At 50.3% G+C, this 27976-nt stretch overlaps 1 protein-coding gene across 3 annotated transcripts; it reads right to left on the bottom strand.

Moving 5' to 3' along the window:
* Positions 1-259: 259 nt before the first annotated feature.
* Positions 260-20930, bottom strand: GNA15 (G protein subunit alpha 15). 3 transcript variants are annotated; one of them, XM_006047866.3, is made up of 7 exons: positions 19725-20415; positions 11340-11524; positions 9315-9469; positions 8373-8501; positions 5599-5728; positions 3834-3987; positions 839-1199 (listed from the first exon to the last, which is right to left on the bottom strand). In XM_006047866.3, the coding sequence occupies exons 1-7, from the start codon at positions 19867-19869 to the stop codon at positions 973-975; spliced, it is 1125 nt and encodes a 374-aa protein (XP_006047928.1). In that variant the 5' UTR covers positions 19870-20415; the 3' UTR covers positions 839-972. The 3 variants fall into 3 exon arrangements, with proteins under 3 accessions (XP_025148941.1, XP_006047928.1, XP_006047929.1); XM_006047867.3 differs by lacking the exon at positions 839-1199 and adding an exon at positions 1209-1520 and having other exon boundaries at positions 19725-20427; XM_025293156.2 differs by lacking the exon at positions 3834-3987 and having other exon boundaries at positions 260-1199; positions 19725-20930.
* Positions 20931-27976: the final 7046 nt, after the last annotated feature.

Raw genomic sequence — 27976 nt, 5'->3', positions numbered from 1 at the left:
GGGTGAGTAGCAGCAGAGGGCCCGCTAATACGACCCCATGATCACAGAGAGAGGCTGGACTTCACTTCCTGGCTTAAAGTGCACACAGTCCCGCACAGCTCTGTGTTCCGTGCCCTGCACAGCGGATGGACAAGTAGAACTTTTTCCTTCCTTTGCCATGTTGCTACCCTGTCCAGGGCAGGAGACTTGTGGCAGGACAGCGGGGGCCAGGGATGGGGGGTGGGGTGTTAAACAGGACGCCCCTAAGAAACCAAAGTTCTCCAGAATGTCATTTCTTTAATGTCCACCCTGCAAGGGGCCATGCAGAAGGTGAGGGAATAAATACAGAAGGTTGTAAGATGCAGTGCTTCCGGCTTCCAGCCTGGGAAGGAAGGCGGATGCCTGTGGACCTCGGTTTCTTTCATCTGCAAACCGGGGCAAGACACACTTTGAGCCAAAGAGGCTCTGAAAAGGCGTCTCTTTCTCCTAAGAAAACGGAAGTCCCTGAGTTCCCCAGACCTCAGGCTGGGATGTCGATTCCTGTCCGCTAGGGGGCGCCAGATCCCGCGTCCCCGGCATGAAGGACCACTCCCCCCATCCCGGCACTGGCACAGAAGCCCCAAAGGGTCTCTGCCTGAGAGGACATGCCTATAGGGTCCTGAGAGAGCCCCACCCACCCAAGTCCTGGATCCCTTGCTCTTTTCACCCTTTCCTGCACCTTGGCCTCCTAAACGGCCACTGTGTTTTCTCTCCGAGGAGGTAAACTGAGTCGAGGGAAAGGGGATCCAGAGGCTGTCCTGACGAGGGGCGGAGAAGGAAGGGGATAGCGGCCGGCCTTCCACGCCGGCTCACTCGCGGTCCTTCCTCTACCTGGGTCTGGGGCTGGAGCGACATGGGGCATCTGGGCTAGCTGAGCGCTGGCCCACCCCGCGCCCACTGCCCGCAGGTTCCACCTGCCCCTCGCGGGTCCGAGTTCGGAACGGCAGGCCTGGGTCAGAGCAGGTTGATCTCGTCCAGGTAGCGGGCCAGGACCGAGTCCCGTACGTCCTTGAAAACCTTGCGGATGTTCTGTGTGTCCGTGGCGCATGTGTAGTGGCTGAAGAGGCGGCGGGAGCGCGGGCCCTTCCTTCCCCCGTCGGCACCGTCCACGCAGCCGGCATACATACGGGTGTACATGTCCAGAATGAACTTCTTGGCTGCCTCCGCGTCCTGCTTGGGGCCTGGGGACAGGGGTGGGCAGTCAGAGTACGCGGCTCGTGTGGCAGGTGAGCGTCCCTCCCTCCTGGGACCAAGGTAGACTCTGGACAACATCGGGGCTGCAGGAACCATCCGGCAGGGTGCCTGCCAGCCTCCACCATCTTTTGTGTTTCTAGCCATTCACAAGACTGAGGCCCAGCCAGTAGGAGCCTCAGGGGTAGGCTCATTTGGGTCACACGGCCTGGAATGGACCAATGAGGCTGGTCTCTGAGACTGCACAGAACCGTGTTAAAGACCCTCTCTCTTAGCTGGACTTGGAGCCTGGAGGTCCAGAGAAAGACATCCTGGGGAGATGAAAGAGAAGGGCAGGGATGGCTGCCCTGGTGAGGCACACATGGGATTTCCACCCCCTCCCCATCTCTCATTCATATACGTATGTGTATGAATATACGTATAAGTATGTGTATGAAGCTGCTAAGAGGCTTCAGTCGTGTCGGACTCTGTGTGTGTGTGTATACATATATACATATACACACGGACACATGTATATATGAAATATATATATATATAGAGAGAGAGAGTGAGTCAAGGGCTTCTGGAACCCAAGACCCGCCTCCACTACTTACAAGATGGGTTACCTTATCTGTTAATCCACCTAACCTCTGAGAGTCTGTTTCCTCATTTGTTTAAAACAGGGATCATAACCATCCTAGGCCTCCCTAAAGTGTTGTGAAGACTCCACACAATCATGTCGAGGGCTCAGTGTTCAATCAGAGAAGCTTTCAGGAGTCTGTACTATCATCATTCTGTCATAAAGGCAGGTTCCCATAGTGCTTACGACCTGCCAGCTTTGGATCCAGGAAACTTGGGAGGGAATCCTGCCTCTGCCAGTCACTAGCTGTGTGACTTTTGGCAAATAACTATGCCTCTCTGTGTGCTTCAGTTTCCCCATCTCTATAGTGGTGAGAGACATGAGTGCTACTGAACAGCGATTTTTTAATGAGCATTTTTAACAAGTCAGTACACGAGGGTGCTTCCATCAGTGTTAGATGTATTAGCTGTTATTGGCTTATTATTATTGTCATGAATATTATTTAGTAGAGAGGAGAGAAGACCGTGAGTCAGAAGTTAGCAAAGGGTGCTCCAGCCTCTGGGGCTGGGAGAAAAGGATGAGTTATGGGGGTTCCCTGCGACATGAAGGAAAACAAACCATCCTCAAAACGATCTACTTTATCCCTGTTTCCAACTCTCCAAGCCATGGTCCCACTTCTGAACTGCCCAGGGGATGCTCGGGGAAGAGGGAGAAGAGTGTCCAGGCCACCTTCCTGGAACAAGCTGACATCTGTCACCCAGACCTCAAGTCTTGTGGGTAAGATTGGGTGAGACTGGCCACACAGGCTCTGACAGACCAGTGGTCACACCTGTGGCTGCTGCTGCAGCTGCTGCTAAGACGCTTCAGTCGTGTCCGACTCTGTGCGACCCCACAGACGGAAGCCCACCAGGCTCCCCTGTCCCTGGGATTCTCCAGGCAAGAACACTGGAGTGGGTTGCCATTTCCTTCTCCAATGCATAAAAGTGAAAAGTGAAAGTGAAGTCGTGTTCGACTCTTAGCCACCCCATGGACTGCAGCCTACCAGGTTCCTCCATCCATGGGATTTTCCAGGCAAGAGTACTGGAGTGGGGTGCCATTGCCTTCTCTGCACACCTGTGGTGACATCATCAAGACTTACACACCAAGCTCATGCTAAGGGTTTCACTTACTGTGGTTGATTGTGTATTAGGATGAATACACAAAACTCACAATTTGGTGATACACCAAATCCATGTCCACTCAGAATCTCAGAATATGACCTTATTTACAAATTGTGGGTTTTGGACGTGCATTTTAAGCTAAAATGAGATCACACGAGGTTAGGTCATGTCCTAAACCCAATGACTGGTGTCCTTGTAAGAAGAGAAGAAATGGGGACTTCCTTGGTGGCACAGTGAACAAGAATCCACCTGCCAGCGCAGGGGGACATGGGTTCAATCCCTGGTCTGGGAAGATTCCACGTGCCGCAGGGCATCTAAGCCTGAGCTCTAGGGCCCATAAGCCACAACTACTGAAGCCCATGCACCTATAGCCTATGCTCCACAACAAGAGAAGCCCCCACAATAAGAAGCCTGTGCACCACAACGAAGAATAGCCCCCACTCCCCACAACAAGAGAAAGCCCACATGCAGCAACAAAGACCCAGCACAGCCAAGAACAAAAAAAGAAGAGAAGAGACAACCAGAGACAGAGAGTCACGGGTAACAGAGGTAGAGATTGGAGACACGCAACTACAAGTCACGGAATGCTAAGGATTACAGGTGACTGCCAGAAATTAGGAGGGAGGCCTGATTCAGATTTCTGGCCTCCTAAACGATGAGGGAGAAATTTCTGCTGCTTTCAGCACCCAGTGTTTAGGCTTCTGTTACTGTCTCCCCATTCAACGGAGGGGGAAGCTGAGACTCAGAGGTCTCCGGCAGAGATCAGAGATGGGTCTGGAACTCAGGTCTGTCTGACTGCACTTGGAACCCCAGTGACTCCAGGCTGAGGTGTGGCCTGAACCACTGTCTCTCTTGGGAGCTGCTTTTGGAAAGTGAAGGGTATAGAAAGTTCTAGAACCACTCACCCCGGAAACTGGGGAAGTAGGTAGCCAGGTGGGATGTGGGGATCTTCTCCTCCAGGATGTCGGTTTTGTTGAGGAAGAGGATGACGGAAGTGCTTTTGAACCAGGGCAGTTCCAGGATGGTCCCAAACAGGGCCAGACTCTCCTTCATTCGGTTCTGGGTTGGGAGGCACAGGCTGGTCATGGATCCAGATGGATGCTCGGCCTGAACAGGAGCCCTCCCCGCAGGTGGAGATGGGGCTGGCAGCCCACCATCCAGCAGCTTGAGGCTCCCCAGTTCCCGCCAGGCTGGGACTCAGGGCAGTGGGGCCGGCTGCCTGTGTATGCCCAAGATTGTTTTGTGCCTGTACTGGTTGGGCTAGTGTACCCCACCCCCAAACTCATGTCCACCTGGAAATTCAGAATGAGACCTGATTTGGAAATAGGGTCTTTGAAGATGTAATTAGTTAAGAATTGGTCACACTGGAGTAGGGTGGGCTCTGACTCCAATGTCCTTATAAAAAGGGGAAATCAAAGGACTTCCCTGGTGGCCCAGTGGTTAAGACTCTGTGTTTACAATGCAGGGGGCAAGGGTTCCATCCCTGGTTGGGGAACTAAGATCTCACATGCCATGCAGCATAGCCAAAAAAGTTTAAAAATTATTTTTAAAAATAGGACTCAGGGAGATGGCCATGTGAAGATGGAGGCATAAATGGTGTGGTGTCTTCTCCAGTCAAGGAACCCCAAAGATTGTCAGCATACCAGAAGTTGGGAGAGCCTGGGACAGATTCTCTTTCACAGGGTCAGAAGGAAACAGCCCCACTGACACCTTGACCTCAGATTTCTGGCCTCCAGGACCATGAGACAATAAATTTCTGTTGTTTCAGCTCTACCACCCACTCCCCACGACCAGCCCTACCTCCCAGTTTGTGGGACTTCATCACAGCAGCCCAAGCAAAGTGGGACATCGTGTGTGGCTCGGTTCAAGCAAGATCTGTGTCAGAATGACCTCAAATTGATTCTATCTGACTCAGTTTGATTCTATCTGACTCAGCCCGAAAGTACAAATTATAATACCTGACCCTTGGATCCTGAAACTGTCTATGTGAAACTTTAACTCTGAAAAGTGCACATGTCAGAGATAATAGTGTGCCCAACCTTCACCGTGCTCAGTCGCTTTGGTCGTGTCTGACTCTTTGTGACCCCATGGACTGTAGCCCACTGGGCTCTTCTGTCCATGGGATCTCCCAGGCAAGGATACTGGAGTGGGTTGCCATTTCCTCCTCCAGGGGATCTTCCCGAACCAGGAATTCAACCCGCATCTCCTGCATCTCTTGCATTGCAGGTGGATTCTTTACCGCTGAGCCACTAGGGAAGCTGAATTAGGAGAAGAATTCATGAAAAGGAGAAGAATCCTGAATAAAAACAGGACATAGCCCCATTCCCACAGCATGACCCATACTCCCAGGACACACACACTGTGCTTCAGGGTGTGGGAATAGGGTGGTGTGCCTTGAAGCTTGAGTATCCAACTGTGTGTGTGTGTGTGTGTGTGTGTGTGTGTGTGTCCCCAGGGTCCTTGTCTCACAAATACTTGTGGATCTGTGCATTGGGGTTCAATGGTCAGGCCACAAAAGAGTGGACGGTGAAGCTCAAAGCCACGCCAGACACACAAAGACTCCCTCAAGAGTGGCGGTAGGCTTTCCTGCTCAGTTGAGGGTCCCTGGGCCAAGGAGTGAGTAAGAAGGGTAGGGGAGACAGCACCCCCACATCCCCAGTGGCACCTCACCTCTTGGTTGTTTTCCTCCAAACACTGGTCATATTCACTCAGTGAGGCCAGGTAGATGAGGGCAATCACGTTCTCAAAGCAGTGGATCCACTTCTTGCGTTCTGACTTCTGGCCCCCGACGTCCACGATCCTGCGGGGAAACCATCTCCTGTCAGAGCTCAGACCCAATCAAGGACCCTGAGACATGGCACCCCAGACCCCAGTCATGGCTGGGACATGCCACAATCAACATTAATAGCAGCAAGAATAGATGCTAGCCACCTGTGTGTGACTGCCTTTCACCCCATGGGGTAGGCATCACTATTATACCCATTTTACAGATGAGAAAACTGTAAGTACAGAGAGGAGAGGGGACTATCCTGAACTTCTGTTGCACTGGGCTGCCTTCTACCCCACAGTAGAGGACAGCTGATTGGACACATCCTCAGCCTGCCCTGTTGACTGATGACCCAGGGGAAGTTGCAAAATGTCTCCAGAACTCAGTTTTCCATTGGCTGTGTTCTGGGTGACCACGGGAGCGTCCAGCAGCCACACTGATGGACAAGAGCCATCCCCTTTGTTTGCGTCCCAGGACGAGTGTTCGCCTCCACCCCCAGACACACCACAACAAAAACCTGAGCCCTCCCGCCTTCCTGTTGTCTCTTCTAAGAAATATGGGTCGCTGATAACAAACCCTGCGTCATTTACCCGGGGATGCGACCATTACTCAGGCAGCAGGCAGGAAATGCCAGAAGCCTCAGAGCAAGAAAAGACTTGCCCTGATGTACAGGAGGAAAATCCAGACTGGTGCCTGAGGCTCCTGAGTCCCAAAACCGGCCTTTCTGGTGATCCCCAGATTGCCTCAGACCCTGTGTCCAGGGTCATATGGGGGAGGCAGTGGCTTCGAATGGGGCTCCAGAGGCTGAGACAGCTGTGGGGTTCACTTACTGTCCAGCCTCCCAGCTCAGAGTCTCCCTTTCCTCTGAGCCCTCACCTTTGCCTTGAGAATGGACTTAAGTTTCCCCTTCTGAAAATTCCTCTCCTCTACCCAGTCTTTCCTCTGAACTTCCCCAACCACTACTTCTACTCCTAAACTTTCACCAACTCACCCATCCACCTGTTCATCCATCCACCCACCTCCTCGTTTATCCATCTTTCCACCCACCCATCTAGTCACCCATCTGTCCACATATTCACCCAACCATTCATGCATTCATCCATCTATCTATCCATCTATCCACTCATACAGCCACCCTTTGATCCATCTATCCACCTACCTATCCATCTATCCATTCACCAACCCAACAATCCACTCATCCATTCACTCATTCCTTCATCCATCCATCCTTCCATCCATCTATCCACCCATCTATCTACCCATCCATCCACCCATCCATTCTTCTATCTTTCCAACCATACACTCATATACACAAACTTGCACTCTGACATTCAGTTGATTATCACTAGAGGAGCGATGGCTTCCCCGATGGCTCAATAGTCAAGAATACACCTGCAATGCAGGAGACAAAGGAGACGTGGATTGAATCCCTGGATTGGAAAGATCACCTAGAGGAGGGCATGGCAACACACTCCTGTATTCTTGTCAGAAAAATCCCATGGACAGAGGAGCCTGGAGGGCTACAGTTCAGGGAGTCACAAAGAATTGGACACGACTGAAGTGACTGAGCACACACACTCACTCAATATCACATAATATATCAATCAAAGAAGCAGTAGAATCAGTCTCAAGCTGTAACTTCAAGGGGTTCTCCATCTAGTGGAGGAGACCCAAACGCAAACAGTAAATTATGAACCTTCTTGTTTCAAAAGCATGGAGCCAAGAGGGAGGGCCATTCAAGGAAACAAGAGGTCAACATGAGTGGGTTGAACACTGGAGGTTTTCAGGCACACCTGCACAGCTCTCTGTCACCATCTTGCTAAGGTCATTGAAGATTCTCTAAAGGCCAATTCCAGAAGTTGCTTGTCTCTCTGACCTTTTCTTGGTCTTTGACACTGGTCATGGCTCTGCATGGACCATTCTTGGCTGCACAGGACCCCCACACCTCTCTGTCTTCCAGCTCAGGCCTGTTTGTGCCCAGCCATCTCCCAGATGTCCCAGACTCCTCAGACCCAACCTGCCCCTAAATAACTCCATCAGCTTTTCTAACACCTCCCTCTCTACCACCACCACAGTGGTTTTTACCATCTACACCATCATCTTGATGGGAAACTCACAGCAAATCATTTTTGACTGCCTGCTCTAATTCCCACACTCACCCATTCTACATCAGAAACACTTCTTGCACCATTCCATCATTTCCATGCTCGTGGCCACTGCCCAGACCTTTCCCAACCCTGTCTGCCTGAACCATGGCTCCTGCCTCCTCCTGGGTCTCCTGATGCCCAGCCTGAACCCCTCATTGATCACTAGAGGGATCACCCTCTGAGCTTCCCCAGCCCCAAATCAATCCCTCTGATCTAGCCCTGACTGCACAGTCTCTGTCTCCTCCTTCCCATCACCCCATAGCTCTAGTGAACTCCTAATCATTCTTCAATGTGCTAAGACCAATGCCTCCTCCTCCAGAAAGACTTCCCCTCCCAGAATTCTGGGGGCTATGTGTGGGCCCTTCCAGGTCCCAGTCCTGACTCCATGGGGGGATGGAGATGTCTATACCCAGCTTTGCCTCCTCCAGCCTGACAGGCCCTTTGTGGGCTGGGACAGACAACTCCTACTCAGCCCTCAGCGCTGCAGCTCCTTTGGCCTTCCTACAAGAGCTTCCAAGCTCTGTGCTCACCTCAGGTTGGTTTTCTGCACTGAGAAGCAGTACTCGTTGATCCCGGTGGTAGGCATGCGGCTGCGGAGCACGTCCTGTGCGGTAGGGATGTAGCCCTCTTCCGTGATACGGTCCAGATTCGACAAGTAGCTGTGGAGCCGGAAGACCTGAGTGCTGGCCTTGCAACCTCCCTTTGCTTCTCAGATTTCCCCTGACCCAGGGCCCCATGAGGACCCTGCTGGGGGAGGAGAGCCCCCAGAGAGGCCAGCATTTCTGTGGGTCCCAGCTGGCTGAGGAGCACAGCCTGAGGCCACAGGAGCCTCAGCGAGAAGCAGCTTCACCCTCAGGGCAGTGTGTCTCTCTGGGGAGGGTGTCACCCCAGGTGTATCACTGCCACAAGAGCAGTGATACCCTTGAGGACTAGAAGCCAGCGTTGAGCCCAGGACACCATCACCCCAGAAATGGTCTCACGCCAGAAATGGTGTCACCCCAGGGCAATGTCATCCTAGAATAGTCACCTTCGAGGTGCCATCACCCCAGAAACAGTGTCATCCCAGGAGCTGTGTCCCCCCAGAAACATCACCCCAAGAGCTATGACATCCCAGAAACAGCATCACCCCAGGAGCTGTGTCCCCCCAGAAACATCACCCTGAGAGCTATGTCACTCCAGAAACAGCATCACCCCAGGAGCTCTGTCACCCCAGGAGCAGCATCACCCCAGGAGCTGTGTCACCCTGGTAACAGTGCACCCCAGGAACTGAGTCACCTGTGAGCAACGTCACCCCAGAAACACCCTCACCTGGGAGTCAAGACCACCCACAGCACCCCCGCAGAGGAAGCCGACCAGCCTTGGGATCGCTCTGCCTGCTTGGATCCCTGGGAATGGGTCTCCTCAGACTGTCCAGGCACAGCCTCCCGCCCCAGACTTTGGTCCCTTACCCGGCCCGCGGACCCCAGACTCACTACACAGCCGAGTCAAGCAGGTGGAACTCTCGCCGGCGCTCATAGCAGGCGCGGATGCCGGTGTCCTCCCACAGCCACTGCATGGCCACAGCGTGGCGCTTCTCGAATTTGGTCACCTTGTAGGGGTCCTGGCTCATGATCACACTGGCGTGGTGCTGGGAAGGGATGGACGGGGCGGGTCAGAGCAGCAGGACAGGGAGGGCGGGGGGCGGGGCTGCCCTCCTGCCGTCTCTGCCCCCTTGGCGCACGTGTCTGCAGGCCGCAGGGGCAGCAAGGAGCGCCAGTTAGGGTGACCCTGCGCGGGGCAGCAACCTCTGCTCCATCTGTCCGCTTTTCTTTGCACCGGAAGCAGGCGCTCTTGTTTATGTTTGAATTATCTTTTTATAGAGGTAATTAAGCTACCAGGAGGTCATGAAGGTGGCCCTAGTCCGGAGTGCCCTTATAAGAAGAGATTGGGACACAAACACAACCGAAGGATGGCCATGCGAGGATACAGAGGACAGCCGTCTGCAAGCTAAGGAAAGAAGACTCATAGTGAACCAACCCTGAGGTCTTAGGGGTCAGGACCTGTATACACTGCTGGGGAGAACGTAAACTGGTACAGCCACTGTGGAAAACCCTTTGGAAGTTCCCCCCAAATTAAAAATAGAGCCACCAGGAATTCCCTGGCAGCCCAGTGGTTAGTATTCCACACTTTTACTGCCGAGGGTCCAGATTCAATTTCTGGTCAGGGAACTAAGATCTCACAGGCTGTGTGCAGCAGCCAAAAAAATAAATAAGCAAATAATTTGTTTTTTAAACATAGAGCTACCATATGATCCAGCAATTCCACTCGTGGGTATGAAATCAGGATCTTGAAAAGATATCTGCACTTTCAGGTTCAACCCAGCGTTATTGACAGTAGCCAAGATGTGGAAAGAATCTAAATGCCCATCGATGGATGAATGAATAAGGATGTAGATATAGGGACTACTATGCAGCCTTTAAAGAGAAGTAAATTCTGCAACAGAGGACAAGGCGGATAAACCTTGAGAACATTATTTTAAGTGAGATAAGCCAGTCATAAGACAGATCCTGCCTGATTCTACTTACACAAAGAATCTGGAAGCAGCAAGTGCACGGACACAGGGAATGGAATGGGCTGAGGGGACGGGTTGGGGGTTGATATGAATAAAGTTCCTCTTAGTCAAGGGGAACGCCTTCTAGAATTCTTTCTTTATGACATTGTATCTGCAGTTACTGATACTGTATTGTGCACTTAAAATTTGCTAAGAGAGTAGATTTCATGTGGAATGTTCTTCATACAATAAAATCTTTAAAAAGAAGGGTGGAGACTTCCCTGGTGTTCCAGTGGTTAAGACTCCCTGCTTCCAATGCAGGAGGTGCAAGTTTGATCCCTGGTCAGGGAACTAAGATCCCACATGCGGTCTGGTGCAGCCAAAAATAAAATAAAATAAAGAAATATAAAAAGAAGGGTGATGTGACACATGGTCTGCTTAGCACTGTTCCCTCAGCAGGGTGGGGCAGGGCTCAGGAACCAGTCCACCATAATAATACTTCTAGAACAAAACATATGCCCACTCAGGACTCCTACCAGGCATCATAAGGTCCGAGGGAGAGATGATTGAGCCTTGGGAGTCCACGGGGGAACCCTTGAGGTGGGGGCACATGCTGGTGCTGAAAGTGAAACTGTTTAGCCTCTCAGCCCTGTCCAGCTCTTTGCAACACCATGGACTGTAACTCACCAGGTGCCTTTGTCTGTGGGATTTCCCAGGCAAGAATACTGGAGTGGGTTGCCATGCCCTTCTCCGAGGGAATCTTCGTGACCAAGGGATCGAACCCGGGTCTCCCTCATTGCAGGCGGATTCTTTACCTACTGAGCCACCAGCTAGTGCTAAGCTGCCTTACATGCACACCAGGATCCCAAGAAACCTTGGAGGGGGCGGTTCTTAAGAACTTAGGCGATCTGAGGGGATGCGGTCCCACCTGGAAGCCCTAAGGGAGCCCCCTCCCCACGGGGCTCACCTTGCTCTCGGGCCAGCTGAAGGGGATCTGTAGCCGTTCCATAGCTTCAATCATGCTCCTCATGGATATGAAGATGTTCTGGTAGACTAGGGGCCGGAAGTTCTTGCGGTCTTCTTCTGAGTAGCCCGCCCCATGGATGATACGCATCTGCTTGATAAACGTGCTCTTTCCACTCTCGCCGGGACCTGGGGAAACGGCCACCATGGTCAGCTCAGCCCTCGGGGGGCTCCTGCCACCTGGCACCCGCCACCCCTGGGCAATGGGGCTCAAATCCCGGCTCCATGACCCTGGGCGAGCGCCTTCACGGCCCTGGTGTTTGTGTCTCCACCTGTAAAACGTGGTTTGCTGGGTGGCCTGAGGGTTAAACTGGTTCAGGAAAACGTCGTCCTGGAGGGTTGACAAACCACTGGCCCTCAGACAAAGCTTGTCAGTGCCTGATTTTGTTTCGTTTTTGTTTGATTTGATTTGATTTTCTGTTTCATTATTATTATTTATTTGGCTATGCTGGGTCTTCTTGGCAGCATGGTGGATCTAGTTCCCCAACCAGAAGTCAAACCGAGGTCCCCTACATTGTGAGGTTGATGTCTTACCCACTAGACTCCCCTGGGGAAGTCCCTGTTTTTTGTTTTGTTTGCATTTTGTTTTTGGCTGAGCTGCATGGCTTGTGGGATCTCAGTTCCCCAACCAAGGATTGAACCAGGCCCTCGGCAGTCAAAGTGTGGAGTTCTAACCAGTGGACCTCCAGGGAATTCCTGACAGCCACCTGTTTTTGCATGGCCAGCAAATTTTTACAGTGTGCATGGTTTTTACATTTCTAATTATTTTCACGATTACAATTTTTACAGTTTTTAAATGGTTAGTTTTTGCATTTTTTACATGGCTGAGAGGAATCTAGACGCTGTTTGATGACACCTAAAAATTACATGAAATTCAGGTTTCAGGGTCAGTAAATAAAGTTCTGGGCTTCCCTGGTAGCTCAGCTGGTAAAGAATCCATCTGAAATTCAGGAGACCCCGGTTTGACTTCTGGGTAGGGAAGATCCCCTGGAGAAGGGATAGGCTACCCATTCCAGTATTCATGAGCTATCCTGGTAGCTCAGATGGTAAAGAATCCTCCGGCAAAGCGGGAGACCTGGGTTTGATCCCTGGGTCAGGAAGATTCCCCCGGAGAAGGGCATGGCAACCCACTCCAGTATTCTTGCCTGGAGAATCCCCATGGACAGAGAAGCCTGGTGCATTACGGTCCGTGGGATCTCTAAGAGTTGGACACGACTAAGCACAGCAAATAAAGTTTTAATTGGCACATGGCCACACCTGGTTGTATATAAATTATCTAGAGCTGGTTTCTTGGGACAGCAGCACAGTTGAGCAGTCAGAGACCCTCCAGCTTGCAAAGCTGGAAAGATTTACTGTACCGTGCTGTTTAGTCGCTAAGTCTTGTCTCTTTAGAGACCCCATGGACTGTGGCTCACCAGGTTCCTCTGTCCATGGGATTCTCCCAGCAAGAATACTGGAGTCGGTTGCCATTTCCTTCTCTAGAGGATCCTCCTGACCCAGGGATTGAAGTCAAGTCTCCCACATGGCAGGAAGATTCTTTACCACTGAGCCACCTGGGAAGCCCAAAATGATTTTATATCTGGCCCTTTACAGAAAAAGTCTGTGGACCCCTGGCTTAGAATGCACTTTGATATAGTAAGAGTTACATTCCTGTTCACTACTATTAGCAGTAGTAGTCTTTACCATAATTATAATTACTGTTATCATTATTTGCTATAATTATTTCAGGTAGAGAAAGTTTTATGAAGGAAATACAATAGGATAAACAGAGTGATTAAGTGACTACTGCTAAGTGCATGGAACACTTCTCAGTGGAGGTAACATTGGGGTTGAGATCTGAAGGCTGAGAAGGTTGCTCCCGTGTCAAGGTGTGGGGAAAGGGAGCACCAGGCAGCAGACAGAGCATGTGCAAAGACCCTGGGGCAGGACTGTACCTGATGTGTTTGACAAACAGATGGGAGACCCGTGTGGCTGGAGCAGAGTGAGCAAGGGGGAGGGAGGAGGGGAGGGCAGGGAGGGGATGGGGCTGGTCATGCAGAGGCTTGTGGGCTACAGGAGAACTTGGGCTTTTACCCTCAGGGAGGTGGAAGCCTGGAAGGCTGTGGGCAGAGGAGGGGCAGGGCCTGACGCAGGTGCTCACAGGTGCTCTCTGGTTACTGCAGGGAGGGCTTCCCACCAGCCAGATGGTTCAGACTGACCCAGGTGGCCAAGTGGAGTGAGACCGAAGGGGACATTCACATGAGATACTTGGGAGACAGAACCCACACAACCTCACAGTGAAACAGAGTGGGATGAGGCTCCTTGCAGGCTCATCTACAGAATTTCCAGGGCCAAGTGCAGGATGAACCCTCAGGGCCCTTCTGAGTGCAGGGTTGCATGGCCCAAAAGCCAGGAGTGGGTCTGTGATATTAACACTAGAACCTTCCAGAGCCCAGGACCAGGAGCTCAAAGAGAAAGGCCTGGCTCGATGCTCTCTGAGCCCCAGTATCTCCCTCTTGGAGCCTCTGTTTTCTCATCTGTGAAATGGGCTTGACAGCCAGGTGAGAGATACATGGCCAGGAGGCCTCCTCCCACACCTCCATCACCCTGCCAGCCCCTGGGGGACCCTGGCGTGGGGTCCCTCCAAGGGCAGGGGACACTCGTGCAGGAGGAACTGAGACCAGCTGCAGAAAGGGAAGGGGTAGCCTGGCTGGAGCCAGAAAGAGGAACCGGGAGCAGTGGGAACATAGTGGGGAGGAGGCAGGGAGTGTGGGAAGTGGCGGAAGAGAGAGTGATCTCCCATATCACCCATGGCGGGGCTCCAGTCCCTCCCTGCCCCCAGCACATTTGAGTGCAGTGAGGGGTGGGCTGCTGACACTACCGCACTTGAGATCCAAGAAGAAGAGTCACTTTTCTGTTACCCTAAAGGACATTCATGGGGAAACTGGAAACACTGGTGGGACGTGATGGAGACAAGACTGTATCACATGCATCAGCCGCTCATCATCGTCCTGGGGATCTTTGCTTTTTAGTGGGACCCAAACCCACAGAAGTATTTGGAGGATAAAAAGGTGAAAAGTAATTATCCTCCAATTAAAAATAAATAAAATTTTAAAAAAAGATCAGGGCTGTAACTGTACTCACAAATGGATCAAAAAACAATGAATATATCCGTACTAAATATATAAATGTATAGCAAAGTGGGACTTCTCTGGTGGTCCAGTGGCTAAGACTCTGCACTCATAATGCAGGGGTCCTGGGTTCAATCCCACATGCCAAAACTAAATAATCTGATACTGCAACTAAAGATTCTATATGCTGCAACTAAGACCCAGAGCAGCCAAATAAATAAATATTTTTAAATGTAATTGCATTTAAAAAAATAAATATATAGCAAGTAAGCTATAGACATACATCATGTAAATTATAAATATATACACACACATATATATATGTGTATGTGTATGGAGAGGGAATAAAGGGCATGAGATAAAATATTAACATTTTCAGAAGAATCCAGTACAACTTTTCTGAAACTCTGAAAGCATTTCAAAATGTAAAGTTAAGAAAGTAGGAGGAAAACCCCTCAAATGCCAGGTGAGATACTGCATTGGAGGCTGAAATGAGAAAAGGGTATTTGTGGAAAAACCAGTGGAATCTAAACTTTGGAGTTGAGTTCACAGAAACTTAAGGGTACAGTTCCCACGTTAATATCTCAGCTATGACAGCCCAGGGCACTTATGTAAGAAGTCATCATAGAGGAAGCTGTTCAGAAGTTGGGAATTCTCTGTGCAGTCTTTGCCACGTTTTTGTCCATTGAAAGTGATTCCAAAATAAAAAGTTTCCAGGACTTTCCTGGTGGTCCAGTAGTTAAGATTCTGTGCTTCCAATGCAGGGGGCATGAGTTCGATCCCTGGATGAAGAACTAAGATCCCGCATGCCATGCAGCATGGCCAACAATTAAATAAGTTAAATGTTTACTATAAACAAATTAACAACAAAGAGATACCACCCCTTCAGTCAGGAGCCACCTGTCTCAGATTCTGAAATTCCTTGGGTTTCAGGACAGAGATACATCAAACTCACTAAATATTCCTGCAGTGGGATATCTGACTATCACAGTCGGTGAGATAAACCCACAACCTCACCTCCCACTGGGAAACCTGGACAGATGGGCTGGTTTCTGCTTTTTAACAGCTCTATTTATTTATTTATTTGGCATATCACGTGGCATGTGGGACCTTAGTTCTCCAACCAGGCATTGACACTACCTCCCCTGCAATGGAAGCAAGGAGTCCTAACCACTGTACTACCTGGGTAGTCTGGTGGGGGGTCCATGCCCCAGCTCCCCCAAGCCGACAAGAGGAATGGCCCTTGGCTCCACTTTTCAGGTGGAAAAACTGAGTCCCAGATTGGTGGGGTCCTGCAGTTGGTGAGTGGCCAGATTGGGACTAAAACCCAGTTTTGAGTCCAGAGTTCTTGGGCTCTTTCATGATCATTCTGGGAAATTCCCCAGGTGCTGCATGAATCATTGTCATCATTCGTGTCTTCCCAGCAACAAAGATTTAAGTCTTAGTATCTGCCAAGCCCTGAGCCCAGGTCCTCTCTGACTGACCTTGGTGGATCCTCACAAACATTCCTGCTGTGTTCCCATTCACAGTGGAGACATGGGGGCTCAGAGAGGTGCAGTGACTTTCCCAAGGTCACACAGCTAATGGAGAAGCAGAGGAGTAAAAACAAACCCTTGTGGATCCTTCACCAACAAAATAGGATGTGGATGGCAGGCTGAGTCAGGCATCATCAAAATATCAGTTAATAGGATTTTTCTTCACACACTCCGAAGCTCATCGGCTCCTCTGGGTGCTGCCAAAATGGCAGTGAGACCTACGGCAGGGGACTACATTCTTTGACCTTCCTCTGGGCTGCTACTCTGGGAGCACAAACAGAGATCTCACCAAGCAACAGTTAATTTTGTTGGGATGCACTGTTTCGTTAAAGAAAACAAAAAATAAAAAGCCTGGTTGCCACCCAGAACTTGGGTTTCATGACTCACATGTGAGTCCCAACCTGAAGTCTGAAACACTTCACCTTTGCAGCCATTACTCCTAGAATCACTGAGGATTCAGGAGCCTCTCGTGGTATGGTTCAGGAAGCTCCCCATATGATGCTGAAAGACGTAGGAGAGCTGTCTCCACCTGGCACAGCCTTGCAGCCCAGACGGGAAGTGGCCGCTTCCTCCTGGGCACGGGGGAGGAAGTGGAAATGCAGAGGCCAGGAGCTGCGCCAAGTCCCAGGCATCACAAGACACCGGGTGGCTCCTTCCATGGGAAACCGCAGCCCCCACCCCACCATCCACTCCTGGAAGACGGGGCTCCTGGGGCCAAGGGGGTCAGGCCCGGGCAGCTGGAGACCACACAGCTCAGCTTCCATGCCCAGCTCTGCCTCCAAACCGGCTGCAGACTCCAGACCCAATCCTGCCACCTCCCTGGGCCTCAGTTTCCCCATCTGACAGGGCAGTCAACAGCGTGGACTTTGGAACTGAAATTCTAGGCTCCAGTCCTGGCTCTGTGACTTTGGACAAGTTGCTTCACCTCTCTGGGCCTTGGTTTCCCCATCTGGGGATAGGAATGGTTCCCACCTCACATAGGACAGACAGAGCTGGCTTCTTTATTATTATTATTATTATTATTATTAGAGGGGGCACACTGCATGGCATGTAAGATCTTAGTTCCACAAAAAGGGATCAAACCTGCACACTCTGCCATGGAAGCTTGGAGTCTTAACCACTGGACCACCAGGGAAGTCCCAGAGATGGCTACTTTAATTGTTTGCTTCAGACTCTTCCCCCTTCTCAATGTGGTGACTACTTCCTGCCAGGGACAGACCCCTGGTCCCTTGGGCTTCTTCCTCAAAAGGATCAACTATCTCCCAGAAAAAAATCAAAAACTTTTAAATTCAATTCCTGTTTTTAAGAAGGAGGGCAGGTGTGGAGGCAGCCCTTGGGGCTTGGATGGGGATGGTTGAAACCACAGTCCAGCAGGCCGTCCACAGGGCTACATCAGTGCTTGGACATGTGAACAATCTCCCTTCTCCCCTCCCCCCTGACCACGAGCAGAAGTGGCTTCCTGATTTGGGGCTGGCTGTCCAGTAGTCAGTGGAGCAAAGGACTCTACCAGCTCTAGGAAGATACAGTATAAACTCTGGGAAAAATCACCCCGAAAACTGGATTCATTCATTCATTCACTCATTTATAAAGCATGCCCTCATGACCAGGCCACTGTACTCCTGAAAAATGCTGAGGACAAAGGAGTGAATAAGATGGACATGGTCTCTACCTCTGTGTTGTTTGCTGTGTCACTGGAGAGACAGATGGTGAAAAAGGAAACAGGAAAATACCAGAGAGAGTGTCACGAAGTGAGTGCTATGAAGAAAAACTGGGCAGAGGAAGAAGGATGGGTCTGACTTTGAAGCCAGGGAAATCAGGGAAGATGTCTCTGAGGAGGTGGCAATTGAGCTGAGACCCACCGGCCAGGCAAAGGCTTGTAGGGATGCTGAGAGCCCTTGGCAGGGAGAACAGCAAGTGCAGAGGTCCTGAGGCACAGTTAGAGAAACCTGAGATGTGCAAGGAAGGATCGCTAACACTGACAAACCCCTAGCCCAACTGAGCTCCTGCTGTTGCTGCTGCTGCTGCTAAGTCACTTCAGTCGTGTCCAACTCTGTGCGACCCCATAGACGGCAGCCTACCAGGCTCCCCCGTCCCTGGGATTCTCCAGGCAAGAACTCTGGAGTGGGTTGTCATTTCCTTCTCCAATGCATGAAAGTGAAAAGTGAAAGTGAAGTAGCTCAGTCGTGTCCGACTCCTAGCAACCCCCATGGATTTCAGCCCACCAGGCCCCTCCATCCATGGGATTTTCCAGGCAAGACTACTGGAGTGGGGTGCCATTGCCTTCTCCAAACTGAGCTCCTAGCTTCCCCAAAAGGAAGAGAAGACAAAGAATGAAAAAAGAGACATCACTACAAATCCTACAGACATGAAAGGATGACAAAGGAGTGTTAGAAACAATGTACGCCTGTATACTTGAAAACTTCAAGGAAACAGACAAATTATTTGGAAGATACCAATAACCAGAGCTCACAAAAGAATCGCCAACGTAGCTCTATTTATTAAAAAATAGTAAATACCATATCATATATAAAAGCCTAGTTATTTCAGAAAGTGAATAGAGATAGCTATTAAAGTCTTAATTAAAACTTTCCTGTGACTTCCAAAGGAAGACTCAAAGAAATTCTCTGAGATTCCACAGCAGGGACCATGGGTTTGATCCCTGGCCAGACAACTAAGAGCCCACATGCCATATAGGGCGAGGTCAAAAAACCAAAACAAAATAAAAACCCCTTCCAGGCTCAGATGGCTTCACTAGGGGGCTGTGCCCCACTTTCTCCTCTCTTTCCACCCCTGAGGGCTGCCCCTTCCCACTGAACAGGAGAAGAGACAGGGCAGCTATGCAGATGACCAAGCCCTGCCCTTTGTCCCAGGGCAGGCAGGTGGGAATTTGGGACCTCAGGGCCTTCCCCAGCCCTCGTCCAGGGCTCAGGCATTCCCAGGAGACCCTCCAAGGTTGGGGTCCCTGGGCTTAGGCCTGTGGGGCCACACACAGGGCAAAGTGACTGGGGGAGTGGACACATGTGGACCATAAGACGTGAGGTCTCAGAGGTCACAACTTCAGAGCCTTCCAATCCATCACACCCGAATCACCCCAGCTCCCTCACAGGGTTTTGTTTACCTCCTCTTCTTGCTGCCGGAAATTATTTTATCTACTTGTTAGTTTACAGGCTCACGGTTTGGCTCCGTCACCAGAAGCTGAGGTCCCTAAAGTCAGGGACACACAACGCTCCATCTCCCCTGCTATTGTACCCCACCTCTAGGAATTATGCAGTACATCTTGAATGAATGAACCGATCCATCAATTAATCAATCCATTAAAGGTGCTTGGCCATGCTTTGACCATGGGACTCGTCCTGATAAACCACCAGAACAAACCTAGGTCAAGCCCTCAGAGGGACGGAAGGATCCTGGACTCTCCATGGTCGCAGGGCTAGGCTGGAGGTCCTGGCGCTGGGCAGCTCATTCCCTTCTCATGACTCAGGAGCCCGTAGGGCAGGCTGGGCCAGCCAGGCCAGAGTCAGGCCACCCAACTGAGCCACCTCCACCCCTGCAGATGCCCAGGTGGTGGCTGGGCCAAGGGAACGGGCCCACAGCTCCCTCCCTGGGCGGAGGAACCGAGCCTCAGTTGATTCATCCTGAAAGTGGGCTCCCAGGCTGCCCCGCCCTGGGTGGCCTCCTACTCACCCAGAAGCAGCAGTTTCAGCTCCCCTCGGTCGCGCTTCTTCTGCTCCAGGAGGATCTTGTTGATTTCCTGGTCGATCCGGGCCGCTGACTTCTCGTCCTCAGTCAGACACCACGGGCAGCAGCGCCAGGTGAGCGAGCGAGCCATGGCAGGGCCTCAGTGGGCACGAGGCGGCATCGCCCCCGCCCCCGCCCCGGGAGGAACCCCAGCCCAGCCGCTCTGGGGAGGGCTCCTGGCAGCCGGCGGGAAGGGCCTCCCTTGTCGTGGGGGTAGCCCCCCCAGGGACCCCCTGGCTTCCCGGCCTGGGTTACCAGCCGGCCCAGCTTCTCTAGGCCTGTGTGCCAGCCCCGGGGTGGAGGAGGAGAAAAGATGCTGGCTCAGGGCTCCCCGCCCATCCCCAGACCTGCCTGGCCCGGCCCGACAGGTTGACGGTTGACGGCAGAAGAGCTCAGAGATGAGGTGGGCGCCTCGGGGGAGGGCGGGCCGGGGAGGAAAGGCCAGCCGCCTGGGTGCACGCTGGGCCTCCTTCCTCATTCTGGAGAAGGGGTGGACCCGGTTCTCCGTCCTCCCTGAGCCTCTGACGCCCTCCCTGGCCCACGCCCCTCTTCCCTTCCTCTGGGCCAATTAGACGCAATCCTCAGAATACCTGTCACCATCTTTAATATATATTTTTTTTTTATAACTTTTTGGCCATCCTGAGAAACATGTGGAATTTTAGTTCCCCCACCAAGGATCAAACCAGCGCCCCCTGCATTGGAAGCCTGGCATCTTAACCACTGGACTGCTAAGGGAAGTCCCCCATCCTGATATTTTTTTAAAAGAACATCCAAGGCCCAGGGGCACATACTGCTTTAAGCACTTTTGTGTATTACGGGAAGTGGGTTTCACACAGACAGCACCCCAAGTTCATTCCAGCCCCCTGCACAGATGGGGACATGGAGGCACAACCAGGCCTGACTCCCGGGGGAGGCTGTCCCACCTGTGGGGCCCCAGGGTTTCAATGCAGAGTCGGCAGCTTTAGAGCCAGGGCCATTCATTCTCCCTGCAAACTCGTATGTGGCGCCTCCTATGTGGCAGGCAATCTACGCAAAGATGGGACTGAAACGTCAAACGCCCCCCTACCTCCCTGTGTGATACCCTTGACAGACAAAGAAATACCTTAAATATATGTATATCCAAGCCTATCAGATGGTGATAAAGTGTGTGTGAGAGGAAAATAAAGCCCAGGGAGGGGATGGGAGATGTAGTGGGGCTCATCTGTGGCTTGAAACGTGAGGCAGGGGGAGCCAAAGAAGGTCACTCTGATGAGAGGACCTCTGGGACCAGGACGAGAAACTGGACAGGGAGCCTGGCCATAGAATCTCAGGAGTGGAAGCTGCTCCCCCAAAAAGCCAAGAAGTCACCATGCCCAGGTCTCCAGAAGTAGAGGGGGACCAGAGGGTGAATTGTGGCTGGTCCCCCACTGACTGCCTCCAATCCAGTAAGAACTTTGCTGTGTTTGGGAGCAGAACTCTCTGGGAGAGGTTCTAGACACTTCTAGAAAGTTCCCAAACACCCCTCTCCCCAGAGATACACAGAATCCTGCAGCCTCCGGGCCCCTCCCAAAGGTGCTGGTGAGACCCAGAGAGGGTGTGTGTTGCACTTGGGACACACAGCCGCAACCGTCTCCCTCCACCACGCCCTAGCCGCGACCGGTGTGGTTTTCTTGCTGTTGATTCATAACGACTGGCAGATGGGAAGTTCGATAGGGGCCCCCTTGGGTCACTGGGGCCCGGCAAGCGCTGCCCTGCCCACCCCTGTCCCCGCCCCCAGACCGGATGGCCATGGGGAGGGGATGCTCCCCGGGGCCCTGAGGTCTGGGTAACTTCCCGCTCCCAGGCAGGTGAAGAAAAACAGAAATAAGTCTGGGCCGTGCAGAGCTGGGTGGAGAGAACAGAGATGACCAGCTTGGCAAAATTGAGAAGCCAGGCTGAGTCACGGGATGGAGAGCGGATGGTGGGGTGAGGCAGGGAGTCCCTGGGGCCACCCGGCTGCCTATTTCCCAAAGGATACCAGGCCTTCAGCATGTGATATGGGGCCAGGGTGGTAGGCACTGGTCTGATACCTTCCTTGGCTCCCGCTGACCTCCTGAGAAAAAACAAGCAGTGCCTTGGTTCCTTTTGCTCCAGGGCCCAGACTCTGAATTTCTCTAGCCTCACAGCAAATCTTCTCAGTTCCCCAAACAGGAAAGGGTTGTTTTCTCCCTTCCAGCCGGGACGCCCGTCACCTATTAGTTGATGCAGGAAAAACAGGGTGAGCTCTATGCATACACACAAATACGGACTTCCCTGGTGGTTCAGTGGTTAAGACTCCACATTTCCAAAGCAGAGGATGGTGGGTTTTGGACCCCGGTTAGGGAACTAAGATACCACGGGGCTGCCAAATAATATTAATATAAATAATAATTCTTTAAATTCAAACACACATGGAAAACACAGAAAACATCAACATATATTAATCTAATTATTTCTTGTGAAACCAAAACCCATGTGATCCCTACCCCGGCCAAGATTCAGGGTGTCATCAGCCCCATGAGGGCCCCCACATGCTCTTTCAAACATGAACAACCTCCCACCCCCTCCTCTGGCCAGGTAATCAGCACTACAGCGATTTCTATGGTAGTTCTGTGTTTGGGGGGTACCTTTTGGTTACAAGATTTGTTTTGTTTTTCATTTTTTCACTTTATGTGGCTTGGTAGGCACTTTCTTTGGTGCAGGGTTCTAAGTTTTAACAAATGTACAGTTGACAGAACATGGTTCTCCTGCCTGAAGAACCTCCTCCAGATACTGCTTTGTAGCCAGACCCTCACCCAAGCCCTCACCCCTGGAAACTGTGGATCTGCCTTTTTGTTGCTATGGTTTTTTGAACCTTTCAATTTATTTTTATTTATTTGGCTGTACCAAGGTCATAGTTACAGAATGTGGGATCTACTCCCCTGACCAGGGATCAAACCCAGGCCTCCTGCATTGGGAGTGCGTCTTAGCCATTGGACCACCAGGGAAGTCCCCATTTTTGTAAAAATCTTTTTGAGAATGTCATACAAACAGAAACATACATTGTGTAGCTTTTGAGATTGGCTTCTTTCACTTAGCATCTGAGACCTGTCCATGCCTTTGGGTGTGTCAGGAGCCCCTCCCTTTGGACTGTCCAGTACTTTTCCTTTGTGTGGGCTCATCACCCTTTATCCGTTCACCTGTAGAGGGCCATCTGAGTTGCTCCCAGTTTGGGGCAATCATGAACAGTGTTGCTATAAACATATTATATAAATATCATCAGTGTTTATTTCTCTAGGATAAATTCTTAGAAGCAGGCTGCTTGAGTTAAAGGGTAATTGTATGTGTAACTTTGTAAGAAATGGCTGGTTTTCCAACGTGGCTGTGCTGTTTTTCATCCCCACCGCCAACACCTGAGAGTTCCTGTTTTTCCACATCTTCCTCAGCACTGGGTATTGTCCTATTTTTTTTTTTTAATTTTAGCCATTCTAAGATGCTTTATTTTCTTAGACTCCGAAATCACTGCAGATAGTGACTGCAGCCACAAAATTAAAAGACTCTTGCTCCTTGGAAGAAAAGCTATGACCAACCTCAACAGCATATTAAAAAACAGAGACATTACTTTGCCAACAAAGGTCCATATAGTCAAAGCTATGGTTTTTCCACTAGTCACGTATGGATGTGAGAGTTGGACCATAAAGAAAGCTGAATGCCAAAGAATTGATGCTTTTGAGCTGTGTGTGGTGTTGGAGTAGACTCTTGAGAGTCCCTTGGACTGCAAGGAGATCAAACCAGTCAATCCTAAAGGAAATCAATCCTGAGTATTCATTGGAAGTACTGACGCTGAAACTGAAGCTCCAATATTTTGGCCACCTGATGCGAAGAGCCGACTCATTAGAAAAGACCTTGATGCTGGGAAAGATTGAAGGCAGGAGGAGAAGGGGAAGACAGAGGATGAGATGGTTGAATGGCATCACCGATTCAATGAACATGAGTTTGAGGAAGCTCCGGGAGACCGTGAAGAACAGGGAAGCCTGGCATGCTGAAGTCCACAGGGTCACGAAGAGTCGGACACGACTGAGCAACTGAACAACAGCAAAGATGCATGTAATGGTACCTCATTGTGGATTTTAATCTGTGTCTCCCTGATCAGCTAACAATGTTGAACATCTTTGCATGTATTTATGTACCATCCATGAATCTTTTTTGGTGAAGCGTCTGTTCAAATATTTTGCCATTTCTTTTAGTGGGCTTTTTTTCCTATTATTATGTCTTGAGAATTCTTTATATATTCTGGATACAAGTGATTTTATGGGATATGGGGTTTGAAATTTTTTTTTCAGCTTGTGGTTTGGCTTTTCATTCGCTTAGCTGTGTCCTTGGTGCTTCATTTTGATGATGCTCAATTTATCAGTTTTTCCCCCCTTCATAGGTCATGTTCTCAGTGCTGTCATGAAGAACCCTTTGCCAGACCTAAGGCCACAGAGAAGTTCTCTATTGTGTGTGTGTGTGTTTAGTCGCTCAGTCGTGTCTGAAACTTGGGGGCCCTATTATTTCTTTTTTTTTATTAACTTATTTTATTTTATTTTTTAACTTTACAATATTGTATTGGTTTTGCCATATATCAACATGACTCCTCCACAGGTATACACGTGTCCCTTTATTTGTGTATTCGGCTGCGGTGGGCCTTAGCTGCGCACGCTGAATCTGTTTTTAGCTGTGGCCTGTGAACTCTTGGTGGTAGCACATGGAATCCAATTCCCTGACTAGGGCTTGAACCTGGGCGCCCTGCACTGGGAGCACAGAGTCTTAGCCAGTGGACCCCCAGGGGAGTCCCAAGAAGTTCTCTGTTTTCTTCTAGAGTTTTATTGTTTTACATTTCACATTTAGACCTATGATCCAGCTTGTGTTCCTTTTTGTTTAGGTAGAGGGTTTTTTTTTTTATTTGTTTTGTTTGTTTCTGCATAGGATATCCCATTTTTCCAGCACCATTTGCTGAAAAGACTGTCCTTTCTCTGTTGAACTGCCTTTGTATCTTTGTCCCAAATCATTTCACCATATTTTTGTGTCTGGTTGGTGGTATTGTTTAGATCTCTATTCTTGCTAATATCTTGTCTGTTTATTTTGCCGATCACCAAGAGATGACTGTAGAAGTTTTGAAGTGTAACTGTGACTTTCTCTGCTTATCCTTTCAGCCATATCATATTTTGCTTCATCTGTTTCATGCAGACACATTTAGGATTACTATGTCCTATTGCTGAGCTGACTGTCTTGTGGTTCCCTTTTGTAATGTCCCTCTATACTTCTTTGCTTTCTTTATTTACAATCGTATTAAGCGACTCTAAAAATTGTGTTCTTTTTCTGTCATTTTTGAACATTCTGCAAATTATCTATCACTCAACACTTTGTTTGTGTCATAAATCATATGATTACCTGTGGTTGAAATTCACTAATTCTCACCTCTATAGGCTATACCATTGGGTGAACATCCCATCATCCATGTATATATCCTTTTAGTCAGCATTTTCTATATATATATATTTTTTTAAAGCTAGCTATAATTGATATATAACATATGCACTTCAGCTGTACAACATAATTATTCTGCATTTGTATATATTGTGAAATGGTTACCACAGTAACTCTAGTTAGCATCCATTGGCACATGGAGTGGTTATTTTTCTTGTGATGAGAACTTTAAAAAAAAAAAATTTATTCATTTATTTGGCTGCACCAGGTCTTAGCTGCAGCATGTGGGATCTAGTTCCCTGACCAGGGATCAAACCTGGGCCCCTGCATTGGGAGCTCAGAGTCTTAACCACTGGACCAGCAGGGAAATCCCGTGATGAGAACTTTTAAGACCGACTCTCTCAGCCATTTTCAAAGTACAATACAGTTTTGTGTGGGTTTTTGGCCACCCTGCCGTGTGGCACACGGGATCTAGTTCCCAGACTAGGGACCGAACACATGCTCTCTGCATTGGGAGCTCAGAGTCTTAACCACTGGACCCCCAGGGGAGTCCCAATACAGTGTTATTAACTGTCATCACCATGCTGGGCTAGTCATCTATTCGTGTCGATGGGCATTTGGGGCTGTAATGAGAGGGGTGGCTGTGGCCATTGGGGTGTGCCTTTCTGAAGACCTATGTATGACTCTCTGTAAATAAATGCCCAATTGTGGACCTGCCAGCTTACACCTGGCTTACATTCCCAAATATGACTTCTCTCGCCAAAGTGCATGCACCAATGTACACCCCCGCTCCCTCTGGTGAGTTTTTCTAGATCTAAATGTATCCCACCCAAAAGTCTCACCTTTCTTTTTTTTTCTAGGTGACTTTTTATTTCCATAGAGTACTCTGACAAATGAATACTTTATCTCAGCATTGTTAGGTCTTTATAAAGCTATCTTTATTCAAATCATCATAGTGACCAATAAGAGTTTCCATTTGCTCTAAGTATCATGGAAGAATTGTAGATGTATGGGAATCAATAATACTAATAATACTGTGTACTAATAACAGAGACATTACTTTGCCAACAAAGGTCCATCTAGTTAACGCTATAGTTTTTCCAGTAGTCATGTATGGATGTGAGAGTTGGACTGTGAAGAAAGCTGATCGCTGAAGAATTGATGCTTTCGAACTGTGGTGTTGGAGAAGACTCTTGAGAGTCCCTTGGACTTCAAGGAGATCCAAGCAGTCCATTCTAAAGGAGATCAGCCCTGGGTGTTCTTTGGAAGGAATGATGCTAAAGCTGCAACTCCAGTACTTTGGCCACCTCATGCAAAGAGTTGACTCATTGGAAAAGACTCTGATGCTGGGAGGGATTGGGGGCAGGAGGAGAAGGGGACGACAGAGGATGAGATGGCTGGATGGCATCACTGACTCGATGGACATGAGTTTGAGTGAACTCTGGGAGTTGGTGATGGACAGGGAGGCCTGGTGTGCTGCAATTCATGGGGTCTCAAAGAGTCGGACATGACTGAGTGACTGAACTGAACTGAACTGAATGCTATAAATGCATAGTCTCTCCTTTCTTTAGAAACAAGCCACTCCCTTCAAGTGCTGTTCGTTCAATATTAAAAATGTCCTTTAGAAGTCCAGTGGTCAAGATTTTGCGTTCCAGTGGAGGGGGTGCAGGTTTGATCCTTGGCCAGGGAGCTAAGATCCCATGTGCCTCCTGGCCAAAAAACAAAAAACAGAAGCAATATTGTAACAAATCCTATGAAGATTCTTTATTAAAAACATCTTTAAAATAAGTCCTTTTTGTTTAATGAGGATGTTTACATAGCTTCAAAGTACCTGGCGCTCCTCAGATGATGAGAGACCACAGCGGGGTCCCTCCCTGGCCATTGCGTTGGCCACACACACCCCCACCAGGGTTATCCCAAGCCTGGGCTACAAAGGCCCGCCCTCTTCCTTTATTAGCTGATGAATCACAGATTTGATTCCACTTCTGCGATGTATCCAAAGCAGGGTCTGCACCAGGTCCTTCTTACCCAAGTCCACCGCAGCGGGATTCACCGCGGCCAAAAGAAGAAAGCACCCGGAACCCCTCCCTGGCCACCTGCGTAGGTGGGTGGTCCAAAGGTTTTCCGTCTTGAAAGCCTCCTGGTTTTGTAAGGACCCTGCGTTTTCACTTTGCTAGTGCCCAGGCCCGAGGGCACCGCCTGCCGTCAGGGCAAGGGCCCAGCTGCTCAGTTTCCCTGTTTGAACGGGGATGTGGAGAGGACATTCCCCGCAGGTGCGCGTTGGAGCCCGCAGGTGGCGGGCTGGCAGGCGCGGAAAGCCGGCGAGCGGCACCTGCCGGCGGAGGAAGGCATGACAGCCAGGTGCGCCGGCAGCGTTTGTGGGCCCCCTCCCCGCCCCCACATCCCAAATCCCACTCCTTTCCTCTGCCTCCATCATGTCCTGCCTGGTCTAGAGCGGTCCCCTCCATCCAAGTTCCGGGTTCCGCCCTCATCCCCTCAGTCTCTCCTCCGCGCAATAGCCACCAGAGGGCGCACCTGAGCACTAAGTCAGGCCCCTCCCCTCCTCTGCCCGCTGCCCTCCAGGGTCCCACCTCCCTCTGGGTAAGAGCCCAGTTCCTCCCTTGGCCCACGAGCCCCTGCACGACCTGCCTGTGCCCTCCCTGCCTTCCCTTTCTCCTTCTCTTTCCCTCCTTACTCTGCTGCAAGCAGGCCTCCTCACTGATCTTCCAGCAGTCAGGCACAGTCCTGCCCCA

Source organism: Bubalus bubalis, chromosome 9 (assembly GCF_019923935.1).
Source record: "Bubalus bubalis isolate 160015118507 breed Murrah chromosome 9, NDDB_SH_1, whole genome shotgun sequence".
In the NCBI taxonomy this organism is placed as follows: Eukaryota; Metazoa; Chordata; class Mammalia; order Artiodactyla; family Bovidae; genus Bubalus; species Bubalus bubalis.
This window is presented reverse-complemented; position numbering and strand designations above follow the sequence as displayed.

Excerpts from the sequence above, each read along its gene's own strand:
- GNA15 (XM_006047866.3), bottom strand. The coding sequence starts at position 19,869 with ATGGCTCGCTCGCTCACCTGGCGCTGCTGCCCGTGGTGTCTGACTGAG. Across the intron at positions 3,988-5,598 it reads TGGAGGAAAACAACCAAGAG|AACCGAATGAAGGAGAGTCT; the intron begins GTGAGGTGCCAC and ends CTCCCAACCCAG. Across the intron at positions 1,200-3,833 it reads CTACTTCCCCAGTTTCCGGG|GCCCCAAGCAGGACGCGGAG; the intron begins GTGAGTGGTTCT and ends CCCTGTCCCCAG.